General features: G+C 33.3%; 1 protein-coding gene across 1 annotated transcript; it reads left to right on the forward strand.

Moving 5' to 3' along the window:
• The first annotated feature begins 1,318 nt into the window (after positions 1-1,318).
• On the forward strand, positions 1,319-4,187 carry LOC120157397 (F-box/LRR-repeat protein At3g48880-like). Its single transcript, XM_039168531.1, has 3 exons — positions 1,319-1,462; positions 2,706-3,113; positions 3,413-4,187. The coding sequence occupies exons 2-3, from the start codon at positions 2,755-2,757 to the stop codon at positions 3,969-3,971; spliced, it is 918 nt and encodes a 305-aa protein (XP_039024462.1). The 5' UTR covers positions 1,319-1,462; positions 2,706-2,754; the 3' UTR covers positions 3,972-4,187.
• Positions 4,188-12,512: the final 8,325 nt, after the last annotated feature.

The raw sequence follows: 12,512 nt of genomic DNA on the forward strand, positions 1-12,512 counted from the left end.
TTTCGATGTATTATTTTTAAATTTTATTTAAACTAAACAAAAGTTAAATACTTGAATCATATGATTCAACAAAATTATTATTTGATAATTGAAATTTTTAGATCTAAAATATTATAAATTTTTATATTTTTTATTTTACAAATATTATCATAATTAAATAAATAATTAACTACAAAATAATTTGATGAATTAAAAAACTCATAAAATTATAATTTTTAAAATTGTATTTCTAAAATAAATTATGAATATATATATATATATATTATAATTTTAAATTATTACTTAATTGAAAAATATCAAAAATAAAATTTTAATTATAATTATGATCGAAATAAATATTTTTTATTAGTTTAACATGCTACAACATTTTTCTAATAGATATTGATTTTGTAATAGTATTTAATGTTTAATGTTTATTATACAACTTTTGAATTTTTTTATTAAGTTAATGTGATTACAAAGTAATATATGTTCTAAATACTCTCAATCATTTGACAATAAACGCTCAATTACCCTGCTGCAGTTAGGATGGGCATGTGACCGAATATAATGGGTTTCGACCCAACCCGATCCGATCGTGTCGGGATTTTTAAAAATATTTTGGGTTCGGATCGGGTTGGATTCGAATTTAGAGTGAAAAATACTCGATCCGACCGACTCAAAAAAATATAATTTACTTTATATATTTAGGAATAATTACAAAATACCCCTCTATATATTATTTTTTTCAATTAAATCACTGTCCTTCTTAAATTTAGGAATAATTACAATAATACCCCTCTATATATTATTTTTTTCAATTAAATCACTGTCCTTCTTAAATAAAAATAATTTTTTTATTATTTCGGGTCGGGTCGGATTGAGTTCGTATTTTATCTAAAAAAGTCGGGTCTGGTTCGATTCAGGTGAAGGGTATATATTTTTTGGATATTATCAGGTCGGGTGAAGAATATAAAATTTTTAGGTCGGGTCGGGTTGACCGAAACCCAACCCGTACCCATCTCTCGCTACAATCGTTGGTGTTTGAATCCGTAACATGTTCCTTGATTCGTGCAACTTTTGAAAGTTATGTATTCAAAAAATTATTTTAACATAATTTAATGATTATTTATAAATTTTATCCTATAATATTAATATTAATATTCATGTAAAATTTTTCATAATTATAATAATATTCGTAAAGACTAATGAAACTTATTGAGAGAAAATGGTTAAGGGATTAGGATAATAAGTTTAAGGTTGTAAACCTTGTTTAAGGTAGTAATTTCAATTTTCATATTCGGCATTTTGGTAACTCTCTCTCTCAGTCTGTTTACACAGTTTTCTTTCTTTCTGCCCAAACAGGGTTCACAAGACTGTAACTGCTTCTCTCCTCTTCTCCTTCTTTCCCAGAAATTCAGATCAAATCTTTGTTTTTCGACCAAAACTAAACAAACCAACGACCAGCTTTAGCTTTCTTAAGGTAATTATCTTTGTCCCTTTTTTTCCGTATCAGAATATATAATTATAGTTTTTCTTTAGACTGTGAGGTGAAAGTCAGATCAACGTGGATCTTTTCTTTAATGGGCATGTAAAGAAGGAGGATCTGGTTAAAATTGAGTGAACCCGAATTTCTTTCAAGTATTGAAGCTTGATTTTGTTCATCTTTTCGTTTCACGGATTGGTTCCTATTTTGGCATCTTTGAACTGAAATTGTTGGATTTAAATCTTCTAGTATAACTTTTTTTTTTACTATTGGCAAATGATTTTTTTCCCTCTTGCTTAGAGTGAACAAGATAAGTTTCCCTGTAACAAAGGGCTCTATGCTGGAAATTGCATTGAAATTTGACAATTTGGGGCATCAGTTTTCATATCGTGAGTTCAATATTCTTTTGTATAGAACCAGTTCATATTGAAGTATTTCCGCTTCATCCTTGGAGTAAGGTTTTTGCTTAAGAATTGGGTTGAAACTTGAAAGAATAAAATTTCAGACTCAAAAGCTGAAGAATTTGGCCTTTTTGTTTAATATTGCTATATGTAAACCCCTTAATGTTAGGCAGCGGGCTAAAGATGTGAATAGACAATAGCCGGAAAATAATAGCATGAAGATTTTTGACAATGGTCGTTAATTGGGAAAGATTGGGGAGGATATTGTTACGTTAGATGTTCGGTTATGGAGATTTCTTGGTGTTAGATTTTTCGATTTGCTCAAATGAGTCCAATTGATTGATAACCTCCTAAGTTTGGATGATTCTGAAGCACACTATGGTTTGGACCTTAATTACTGTTAATGCTATATGCACCCATGCTTGAATTTATGTGAACAAAACACATTCTAATATGTATATGTTCTGTTTTTCGCATATGGTAAGAGGATTTTTGGACCAAATTTTTGTGACATGTAAATTCTTATGTACATATGTATTGATTCTTCTTGTGTTATCATGCTAGGCATCTTTGAATGGAAATCATGACAAGATATATCTACTTACCATTTTTCTCTGAACGGATTATGGAATTTATTAGTGTCAGCTGAGAGTATCTTTCTGGGGTTCAAATTTACTTTTATGAACATCAAGAAAATGAGTTTCCATGCTTTTAAACACTTCATTTTTCTCGACTTCCATGAGGATTATTGCTGTGTTGGCTGTTCTAGAGGACCAGATGTACATTTCTATCCGCTAACAGTTTCTGTCATTACTCAACCTTCTATATGCACCATGCAGGTTTGGTGATTCTGTAGAAGTCCCTGGAGATATTGGAAAACCTGGTGGCATGGAAGAAATTGACTGTGTTGCAAGAAGATGGGAGGACCTAGACATTGATATCTTGGTGAAGATCTTCCAGTCTTTTGACATCTATCAGTTAACTTCAGGCATTGCTCAAGTTTGCAGTTCATGGCGTATGGCTTGTTGTGATCCTTTGCTTTGGAGAACACTTGATTTATCAATGATGAAGTCAAATTTTATCAAAATTCCATTGGAGCCTTATGTATACGTGGATGCTCGTTCTGACAAGTCATTGACCCATTTGTTGAAGACATCTTTGAGTCTCAGCCAGGGAAACATAATGACCTTGATTTTTCACTTTAATCTATATGTGAGTGATGATCAGTTGACCTATACTGCTGAAAGGTAATTTTAGTGAATTTTATTTATTTATTTATAATCTTCTCTAGGTTCATAAAGTGTTAACAATTTCGTCCGGCGTCCGCAGAGCCTCCTTTTTTTGGACCATCTTCTCTCTTTCTCATATTAGTCTCTTAGCTTTTTCGGAAAGGCATTTTCTAATGGTACTATATAAATGAGTCTTTTCAAGCTTTATTTTTTTTATTATTTGGGGAGTTCTTGAAGATTGTCATTACAATTTTTTCCTCATCATTATGCTATTTTGTTGCATGCAGCAATAGCTGATCTTGATTTTCTTACTGCAGGTGTCCACGGCTCCGACGACTTGTCATGCCGGCTTGGAACAGAATAAAAAAAACGGGAATATGCAAAGCTATTCGCATCTGGAATGATCTTGAATCCCTAACAATGCCTAGCATAGCAAACCCTCCCTATCTATTGGAAGAAATTGCTAATAACTGCAAGAATTTTAGTGAACTCAAGGTGATGGGACCTTTCGACAACTTTTTTGCTGCTACGATAATAATGTATCTACCAAATATAAGGGTTTTGAGCCTCCGTTGCTCAATGCTTGTGAAGGATACTTTGATCTCCATATTGAATGAGTTACGAAACCTAGAAGTGCTTAACATATCCCATTGCCTTCTCATTGAAATACCACCTCCTCCTGCCCCAAGAAGAATTATGAGGGAGCTAGATCAGTCTATTCTTGAGAAGGCATCTCGGTTACGCGAATTCCTAACATGCATGAAAGATTCATGCATCATGTGTCAGCGGACTCGAAACGACGAAGGGCTTATGAGGTGGTATAAGTATGAAGAAGGGGTATGGAAAGCTGATGAGGTGAGCTCACTTTCCCTTTGATTTGAGCCATTCAAGTTTGTATTTACAAGGGTGAGATATGTACAACTTGATAAGCCCATTCTTGTACTTGTGATGGATAGTGTCCAATATCACAGTCTTATGTGGTTGGGTTAGAACCTTAGCTTCCTTTGGTTTGGTTAAATGTATCCCTTTTATGCTGTAAACAAATAAGAGGTTGTTGAATGCAGATAGTTGAAAAGTCTCGTTTATTATGCACTATGTTTCCTCAAAAGCATTCCACCTCCTGGTTGTTGGTTTTGGAGTTCTTAGGAAGAGTCTTATTGTGTATATATGATGAATTTGTCCCCCTCCCCAATTTTTTTCGATTTACTGATGATATAATCTTGTTTAGGTAGATTCTGAAATGGCTAGACTCTAGAACCGTTAGCACTATAGCTAATATGCTTTGTAGACACAATCGAAAAGGAAACCATTAGTCAATGCTAAATGAATATTTATTTTTAGCTTCACAAGCTGATTGATCTTGAACTTTGTTTTCTTTTATTATTTGTTGGTTTTGAAGTTTGAACCTAGGATTTCGTTTGGGCCTATGTGATTTTCTGTACTTAGACAAAATAAGGAGTGCCGGATTTGATACTCTGAAGTGTGGCCGATGCTTAAAGTCGGCAAGGGTCTAAGGAAGAAAGAAACGAGGAATCCTAAGGAGGATGAAGGCAGATAAATTTGTCCTAGGCTTTCAGTCATGGATTAGCTGTCTGATATTGATCATACAGTTGGTCTTCTTTTAGGAGTAGAAAATCACAATGAAATCCCATAGCTCTAGGTGATTGAGCCTCTCGTCCAAAGTGGTGGGAGGGAAAGAATTCAGACTTTTTAAAGGATCATGTTCTGTCATCTATGAGTAACTGGCCCATGCAAAGCAGAGAAGCTGGGTCGTACCACCTAGCTTACTGCCAACCTATGCTAACCCTGATTAGCTTTCAAGACAGTTCGACATAATTTTATGCTAAAGGCAAACTTATAAAATATCAGGATGAAAACATATTATTAATAAAAATATATAAATAAAATATCTAAGTTTTAGAGGACAATGACCCTTGTTTACTCCCCTTGATCCATCATATTCCTGCTTGAGTTTTGGTGGTGAGCAGTCGATAAAAAGGGACGCGAATGGGTAGGTCTACATGATTTAAATACTAAAATTATTACTTAAGAGATGTTTTCGTGGCGAATTTAGAAGTGTGAATATAAACAACCACCATTCCTTTAAATATTAAATTTCAAAAACCAAGATCATCATTTGTTACAGGTTTGCCTTTTAGTCAGTTTTTAAATCATGAATTAAATATTGATAGTAAAAATATTTAAGACAATACAATTTTAGGTGCTTAAACCAAATGTCAAATTGATTTTTTATGTTAAAGGTTTTTTTTGTTAAAAATAGGTACTTAATGTTTCCAACGTTACACTTTTAGGTATTTGGACTATAATAACCGTTAAATTTGACATTATTTGACACGTGTTATACATATAAAATTTTTCATTTTTTTAAAAATAGATATACGTTTAGGTGCCTAAATTATATCTCAAAGAAATTTTTTTAAAAAAAGTGCCTAACGTTTTTTTTATTTCAATTTTAGGTGTCCACCGTTATATATATATATATATATATATATATATATATATATATATATATATATTAATTTCTTAATAATAAATAATATTTTTTTTAAATTAAAAAAAAAGCCCAACCCTTCCCCCTGCGTCATCCCTCTCTCTCCCATCCTCCCGCCTCCGACGATGACAAAGGGTCACCACTGGTTGGGTTTTGTTTGGAACAAGGAGAGGAACCCAATAGTGGGGATTATGTAACGTACGGATAGTTGTAACTTTTGGAATTGTCATAAAATATTGAAGGAAAATTTAGAAAATTGGTGACCCTTCGCGGCGCTTTTCAAGACGATTGATGCATTTTCACGTGTTTGGAGGACCAAGTTTTGGACGAAACGGAAGACGGTTCTGATAATGTCAACCGTGACAATCACTTATTGATGGTGATAGATTGACGGTGGAATTTTATTTATTTTTATTTTTTAATATTATTTTTAAAAAATATTTTTTTGAAATTTTATATGAGGGACATATGTCAGATAACAGTTAAATTTGACGGTCGTTACGGTCCAGACACCTAAAAGTGTAATGTTGGAAGCGTTAGACACCTATTTTTAGCAAAAAATTATTTAGACACCAAAAGTTAATTTGAGATATAGTTTAGACATCTAGAAGTGTATTAAGCCTTAAAAAATAAAAAATATAACAATAGACACCGAAAAATGTAACAGATAAAACTTTAGGCACCTATTTTTAACAAAAAAAATTTAATCACCTAAAAATCAATTTGAGATATAATTTAGTCTGCTAAAAGTGTATTAAGTCGATATTTAATGATATTTTCCCCGACCACAACAGAAGTTTTATCCTAGAATACAACAAACAGCTTAGAATCACCTCTGTGCTTCAAGCTAAACTTCAGAATGTTTACGAAGGTCTGAAACTAGCTTTGAAATTCCAAACCTATAGCTCCGATATTCATAAACTCTTATCTTCCAACCCTTCAAGCAGCCCTCACTCTTCTGTTCGAACCATCAATACTCTTATTTTATTAACAAAGTTTGGTTGGTTGATATTGTTTTTATCCGATGCGAAGCTAACAAAGCAGCTAACAACTCATCAAAGGCACTTCTTCCTCTATAAATTATTTATCATGTTGGTAATACAGAGACTGAAAACCCAAATTTAATATATATGCAAATATTGCATTAACAATATAAATAAAACCATAGAAATATTGTCAACCAATCAATTTCTCTTAATTTATCTTTCAATTAAAAGGCAACAAATATAATAATAAATTTGAATACACTTAAACCTTATATCAAGATATTGAATACTCCATTAATATTTCATCTTTAGACAAAATATTCACCTTAAGTGATATCTGAATCGGTAACCAAACACTGATAATAAGAACATGTCAAGCAAAAATCTTCATTTGGGTCGATTTATTACTCACAACAAGCTGAATAATTATCGCATGCTTATTACCAAAGTTGTACATGAAATTATGTCAACTGTTAATCTTCCTTTGGGTCAATCAATACTAACATATCCTAAGTTACATTCACATAACTATTATATTTTAAAAATATATTTTCCATAACAGATGTCACTTTAATGACTTATTGCTTTAATTAAGCATTCTCAAAATAAATATTAGTATTTAAATATAATATTTCTATAACAATCAAAGGTTAAAACTGAAATTTATGATTGCATTATAATATCTAAAATAACCAAAATAATGTTACATAAATGATGCTATCAAAAATCGAAAATTCAAGTCTTTGATTGTTTCTGAAAATTTCCTTAAACATGCATGTAATTCACGACGTCATAAATCACAAAAAAAACTGAATTAAAATCAATATATAACCAAAAGTCAAGGTCAAAGTACATACTAATTAATTAAATATTTTCTAAATATTAAAAATATTTTTTTAATCAAACTGAATCGAATACATCAATGCTAAATATATATTCTATAATTTATAATAGTCAAAAGTCAAAACTGAATTTTCTAATCACGTCACGGTTTCTGAAATAACTATTAATATAGTTGTCTAAAAGATGTTATTAAAATCAAAAACCTAATTTTTTTTAACTATTCTTCAAGAATTTTTAATTATGAATTCATCAAATTAAACCAAAACGCAATACGACCAAATCAAATAATCACACATTACGACAATAACAATATATCCAAATTAAATCTAAACTCAAAATCGAAGTCATGCAATTAATGATTTGCTTTTAGGCAACAGACATGCAATGCAAATGGTAAAATTAATCAATCGCATATTATAAACTACACGTTAATATTTGTATTCATGTGAATACCAAAATCCTGAATTAAAATAAATTGTTATACGTGCGATTACCGAAGAACCAAATCAATTGCATAACTTAAAGGTTTTCACAGTAAAAAAAAATACCGTTGCTAATAAGTTCTCTAACAATTGTATATAGAGAATAATTATTTAAGAGAATAAATACCTAAAATCCAACAACATAAGAAATTGATATTCATAGAATCAATACAATAAAGAGAAAATAACTTCAGTGAACGAAAATGCCTTATAATATACGATTTTAACCAACTTTTTTTGGATTTGCGAAAATGACCAACAAATTCGCAACGCGAACTCCAATTTCGCAACTCAGTTTCTAAATTCGCAACGCGAATATGTAAATCACATTGCGATTTTCAAATTCGCGTTGCGATTTTCCAAATTTGCAACGCGAATATGTAAATCACAACGCGAATTTGTAATTCGCAACACAGAAGTCAAATTCGCAAAGCGCGTTTATTTTCGCAACGCGAATTTTATTTTGAATTCAAAACACAATATTTATTTCGCAACACAAATATAAACAGTATAATCGCAAATCATAACCTAAAACCCTAAATAACAACTCAGTCTTATCTCCATCTCTCATTCTCTACGGCGACATCCGTCCCCATATCCTACGAAATCCGTCCCCATCTCCGGCGAAATCCGTCTATCTCCATCTCTCAGAGCCACCCTCACAACCATTCACAATCAGAAATGGAAAATCAACCACCGATGGTTAGTTTTTTTTAATTATTTTTATTTTGAAATTTTTGTATTATTATTAGATTTTTCATATTTAAATTGATGATAAATTTACTGGTAATTTCAGTAATAGATTAACCATTTCACTTAGATTCCTTAGTAAATTCATTCGGTTGCTGCCAATACTGCTAAACTGTTTAGTCTTTAACCCTGTGAAGTTAGTATTTGTCTTTGTTTTGTGTTTTGGTTGAAGTAATGCAATTCATTCTATTTTCAATTTGCAGAAGACTATTTGAAACTTAAATTCGCAACACGAAAATGAAAATCGCAACGCGAGTTTAGTTTCGCGTTGCGATTTTCATTTTCGCGTTGCGATTTTAAGTTTTAGAAACTATTCTTCTTCTGGAAATTGAAACTTGAATGAATTGCATTACTTCAACCAAAAAACAAAGACAAATACTAACTTCACAGTGTTGAGAATTTAAGTTTTAAGAATAAACTACTACTCTTTATGTTGTCCTTGAACTTGCACTAAACCTATATGTTGTCCTTTTAAATGTTTATATAAATGCTTACTTCTGGAATGTTATCTGATGCATTTTGTGAACTATGATAGAATAATGACTTGGGTGAATACCGTGCAAGTTTGAAACATATTTGGCTTTTTTTTCACTGTTTAATATCATGTTTGTTTATAGTGTATAATTTGTAGTTTTTGGTATATCTAACTTGGTATGTTTATTGTTTTTGTATAATTTTTTTGGCTTTATTGACCTTACAGAATAAATTAAGCCTAGCCACTACAATTGCGTCGACGCTTACACCTGTAAAAAGAAAATTGTTTGAGGATACTTGTTTCGGGCCATGGCTGAAAGTACAACATCTGGGTGGAGATGCTATGTTGACCCATTTGTTTCTTCAGACCATGACTAACGATCTACCCGAGAGGATACAACATGGTGATGAAGAGATATCGTTTAATTTTCCTCTGGCGTATACTTGTTTTGGGCGGGAGGAGTTTTGCTTAATCACTGGTCTACGCTTTGGACACGTCGGTACACTAGTCATATCACCCGCCCATCATGGTTATCTCGGGTTTTTCCTGAGCTGGCAAAGGCGAAGCCGAGTTTACACGTCGATGACTTGAAAAGATTATTTGTTAAAGATGGTTTTACTCGGATGGATGATCTTGATGTTGTCCGAGTATGCCATTTATTACTTTTGCATGCCAGCTTTTTAAGCAAAGAGGCCAGACAAACTATTTCTGATGACCTAATATTATTGGTAGAGGACCTAAATGCATGAAACCTGTTTCCGTGGGGTTCATATCTTTGAAAAGCTACCTGAAAAATGTTATCGTCTGCCTTTGAGGGCCGAAAAAGTTTGCTTGGCCATGGTTCCAAATACACTTTGGCAGGCTTTATTTGGGCCTTTAAGGTAAGAATTTCTATATAATGTTTCCAAAATTATAATTAATTATTTAACAATTACTAATGTTTGTGTATTATATTATTTGTAGATTTGAATATTTGAGGCTTTTCCCAGCATGCGGACATACGCAATCAAAAATTTAAATGATATTCTTAGGGCTATTTCCTGGAGGAGGATCCGGCTGTTGGATTGGGAAGAGTTACTACCATATACGACGATGAATGATGTAAGTTAACACAAATACTACTATATATAAACAAGTTATTACTAGTAGATGTTTAACTTTGTTTGAGCTTTTATATTGTTAGGAGGCCAACTATCCATTACAAAGGCTGATACCCACAGAGGCTGAGCTTGCCACTGATTGGTGGCAAGCTAGTAAGCGTTTTTTTGATGGCATGGATGATGAGCAACCCCCACTTCTAGAGCCATCACCTGATCGAGCCGATTATACACCTCCACAACGAGAGCCATCACCTATTTAATCACATCATCGAGCCTCTTCTCCACCATCACTTCATGATAGGTGACCGACAAATATGCCACGACATTTATCTCCCTGTTCTCCACCTCCACGGTATGAGTTAGGGGAGTTATGTAATGAGGTCAATGCTTTGCGTGAGGAGGTCTATACTTTACGTGAAGGCAATGGTGCATGGTGTGATGAGGTACGGTCTTTACGTGGTGAGGTAGAGGTTTTACGCGATAACAATGGTGCTTTACGTGGTGAGGTATCTACTTTACGTGTTGAGGTATCTACTTTACGTGATGAGGTAGCCGCTCTACGTGAGATTGTTGCATCGTTGTAGAATGAGGTTCATACTCTACACAACGAGGTAAGTTTGTTTAATACTATACTAAAAATGCAAATAACCTTTTCTCGGCATTATTTATTTGTTTATTTACTGATTTATGTATTAATTTATTTTTAACGGCCTGATAAGGTAGATGCTTTATGTCGTGTTTTTCTTGCACGACGGGGTTCACGCATCAGACGTCGTGCACGTGCCATTACATCTCCGTTCACCCCAATAATGCCAAGACTATGTACGAAGAAGCCCGATTCACCTGTCATCATTCAAGAGGCCTCTCCTATCATTCAAGAGGCCCCTATCATCCTTCAAGAGGCCCCTCCCACCGTTCAAGAGGCCCCTGTCATCGTTCAAGAGGTCCCTTCCACCGTTCGAGAGCCTGATTCACATGGCATAATATGTCGATATATTGATAAACCCCCTCACGTGGTCGACATGATGGATGACAGTTGGCTTTCGTATGAGTTACCGGTCAGTACCATTCTGATATCTGAAGTGTAGAGGAGAACACTACTGGATACAATTCTGGATAATACCCTTTAGGCTAAGACCGCAGTTGATTTTTATCTACATGAGCGGAGACAGGGGTGTTACGCTGACATATGCAAACTCGACGATGATATACATTTGTTTCTTGACCGGTCTTGGTGGGGTGTGTTATTAGGGGTTGAAGACAATGCTATTTCGATGGGGGTAAGTCTTATATTTTTCTTATATTGCATTTTGATTAATTTTTTTAAAATTTATGAAATTCACTAATATATGTATTTTTTATAAAACAACATATTGATGCATGGGTGTCACATCTTATGATAACAAGGAAATTGAAGAAAATAAAAAATACGCAATGGACTATTATGACGACGTCTTTTCACGTAGCTGACTTGAAGGATCAGAGAGACACTTCATATGTGTTGGGTAATGGAAAATCTAAACTTTATCCTGCGTGGTGGGAGTTCGATAAGGTTAGTATTTATTTTTGAATATTTTAAAGGTGTTCATAAATAAAAATTTGATGTGCTCAATTGAATTATTATTTATGATTGCAGATGTTTATCCCTGTTTTGGAATGTCGTCATTGGCTTCTCGTCGAGCTTCAGCTCCAATCCCTGAAGACAATGGTATATGACAGCATGTTGAATTACATACTATTGTCTGATTTGAGAGATATTATTTGTAAGGGATAGAGCGCTCATTTGGCTAAATACTTGGATGCGATTGATTATTGGACTAATTCTGGAAACAAGAAGCCAAATAAGTTCAAAGTTATAATGATCAGAGACGAGACCGCGCCACAACAAACGCAGGGAGCCAAAGGGGATTGTGGTCCTCTTGTATGCATGTGCTTGGAACGTTTGACGATAGGAAGTAAACAATTTCTATCTCCCACAGATAGAGATAGAGATAGAGATAGAGATAGAGCTGCCTACCTACATCCGCGTGCTGAAAGTGTGCATAAACAATTGGTAAGTTTGAGCAAGTGCTGTTAACATATATATACTCTTTGTTGGTTTGAAAATATTTGGTTAAGTACCTAGAATTCAATAATTTGTTGTTTGTTGGTTTTAGATATGTAGAAAGTGTTGTTTGAGAAAATGCTTGGTTCTGCAGGTTAATCCTGAAGTAAGCTGCGTGAAATTGATGTATTTGTGCATAAACAACTGTCTACGTGAAATTGATGT

Source organism: Hibiscus syriacus, unplaced genomic scaffold, assembly GCF_006381635.1.
Source record: "Hibiscus syriacus cultivar Baekdansim isolate YM2019G1 unplaced genomic scaffold, ASM638163v2 tig00111254_pilon, whole genome shotgun sequence".
Lineage (NCBI taxonomy): Eukaryota > Viridiplantae > Streptophyta > Magnoliopsida > Malvales > Malvaceae > Hibiscus > Hibiscus syriacus.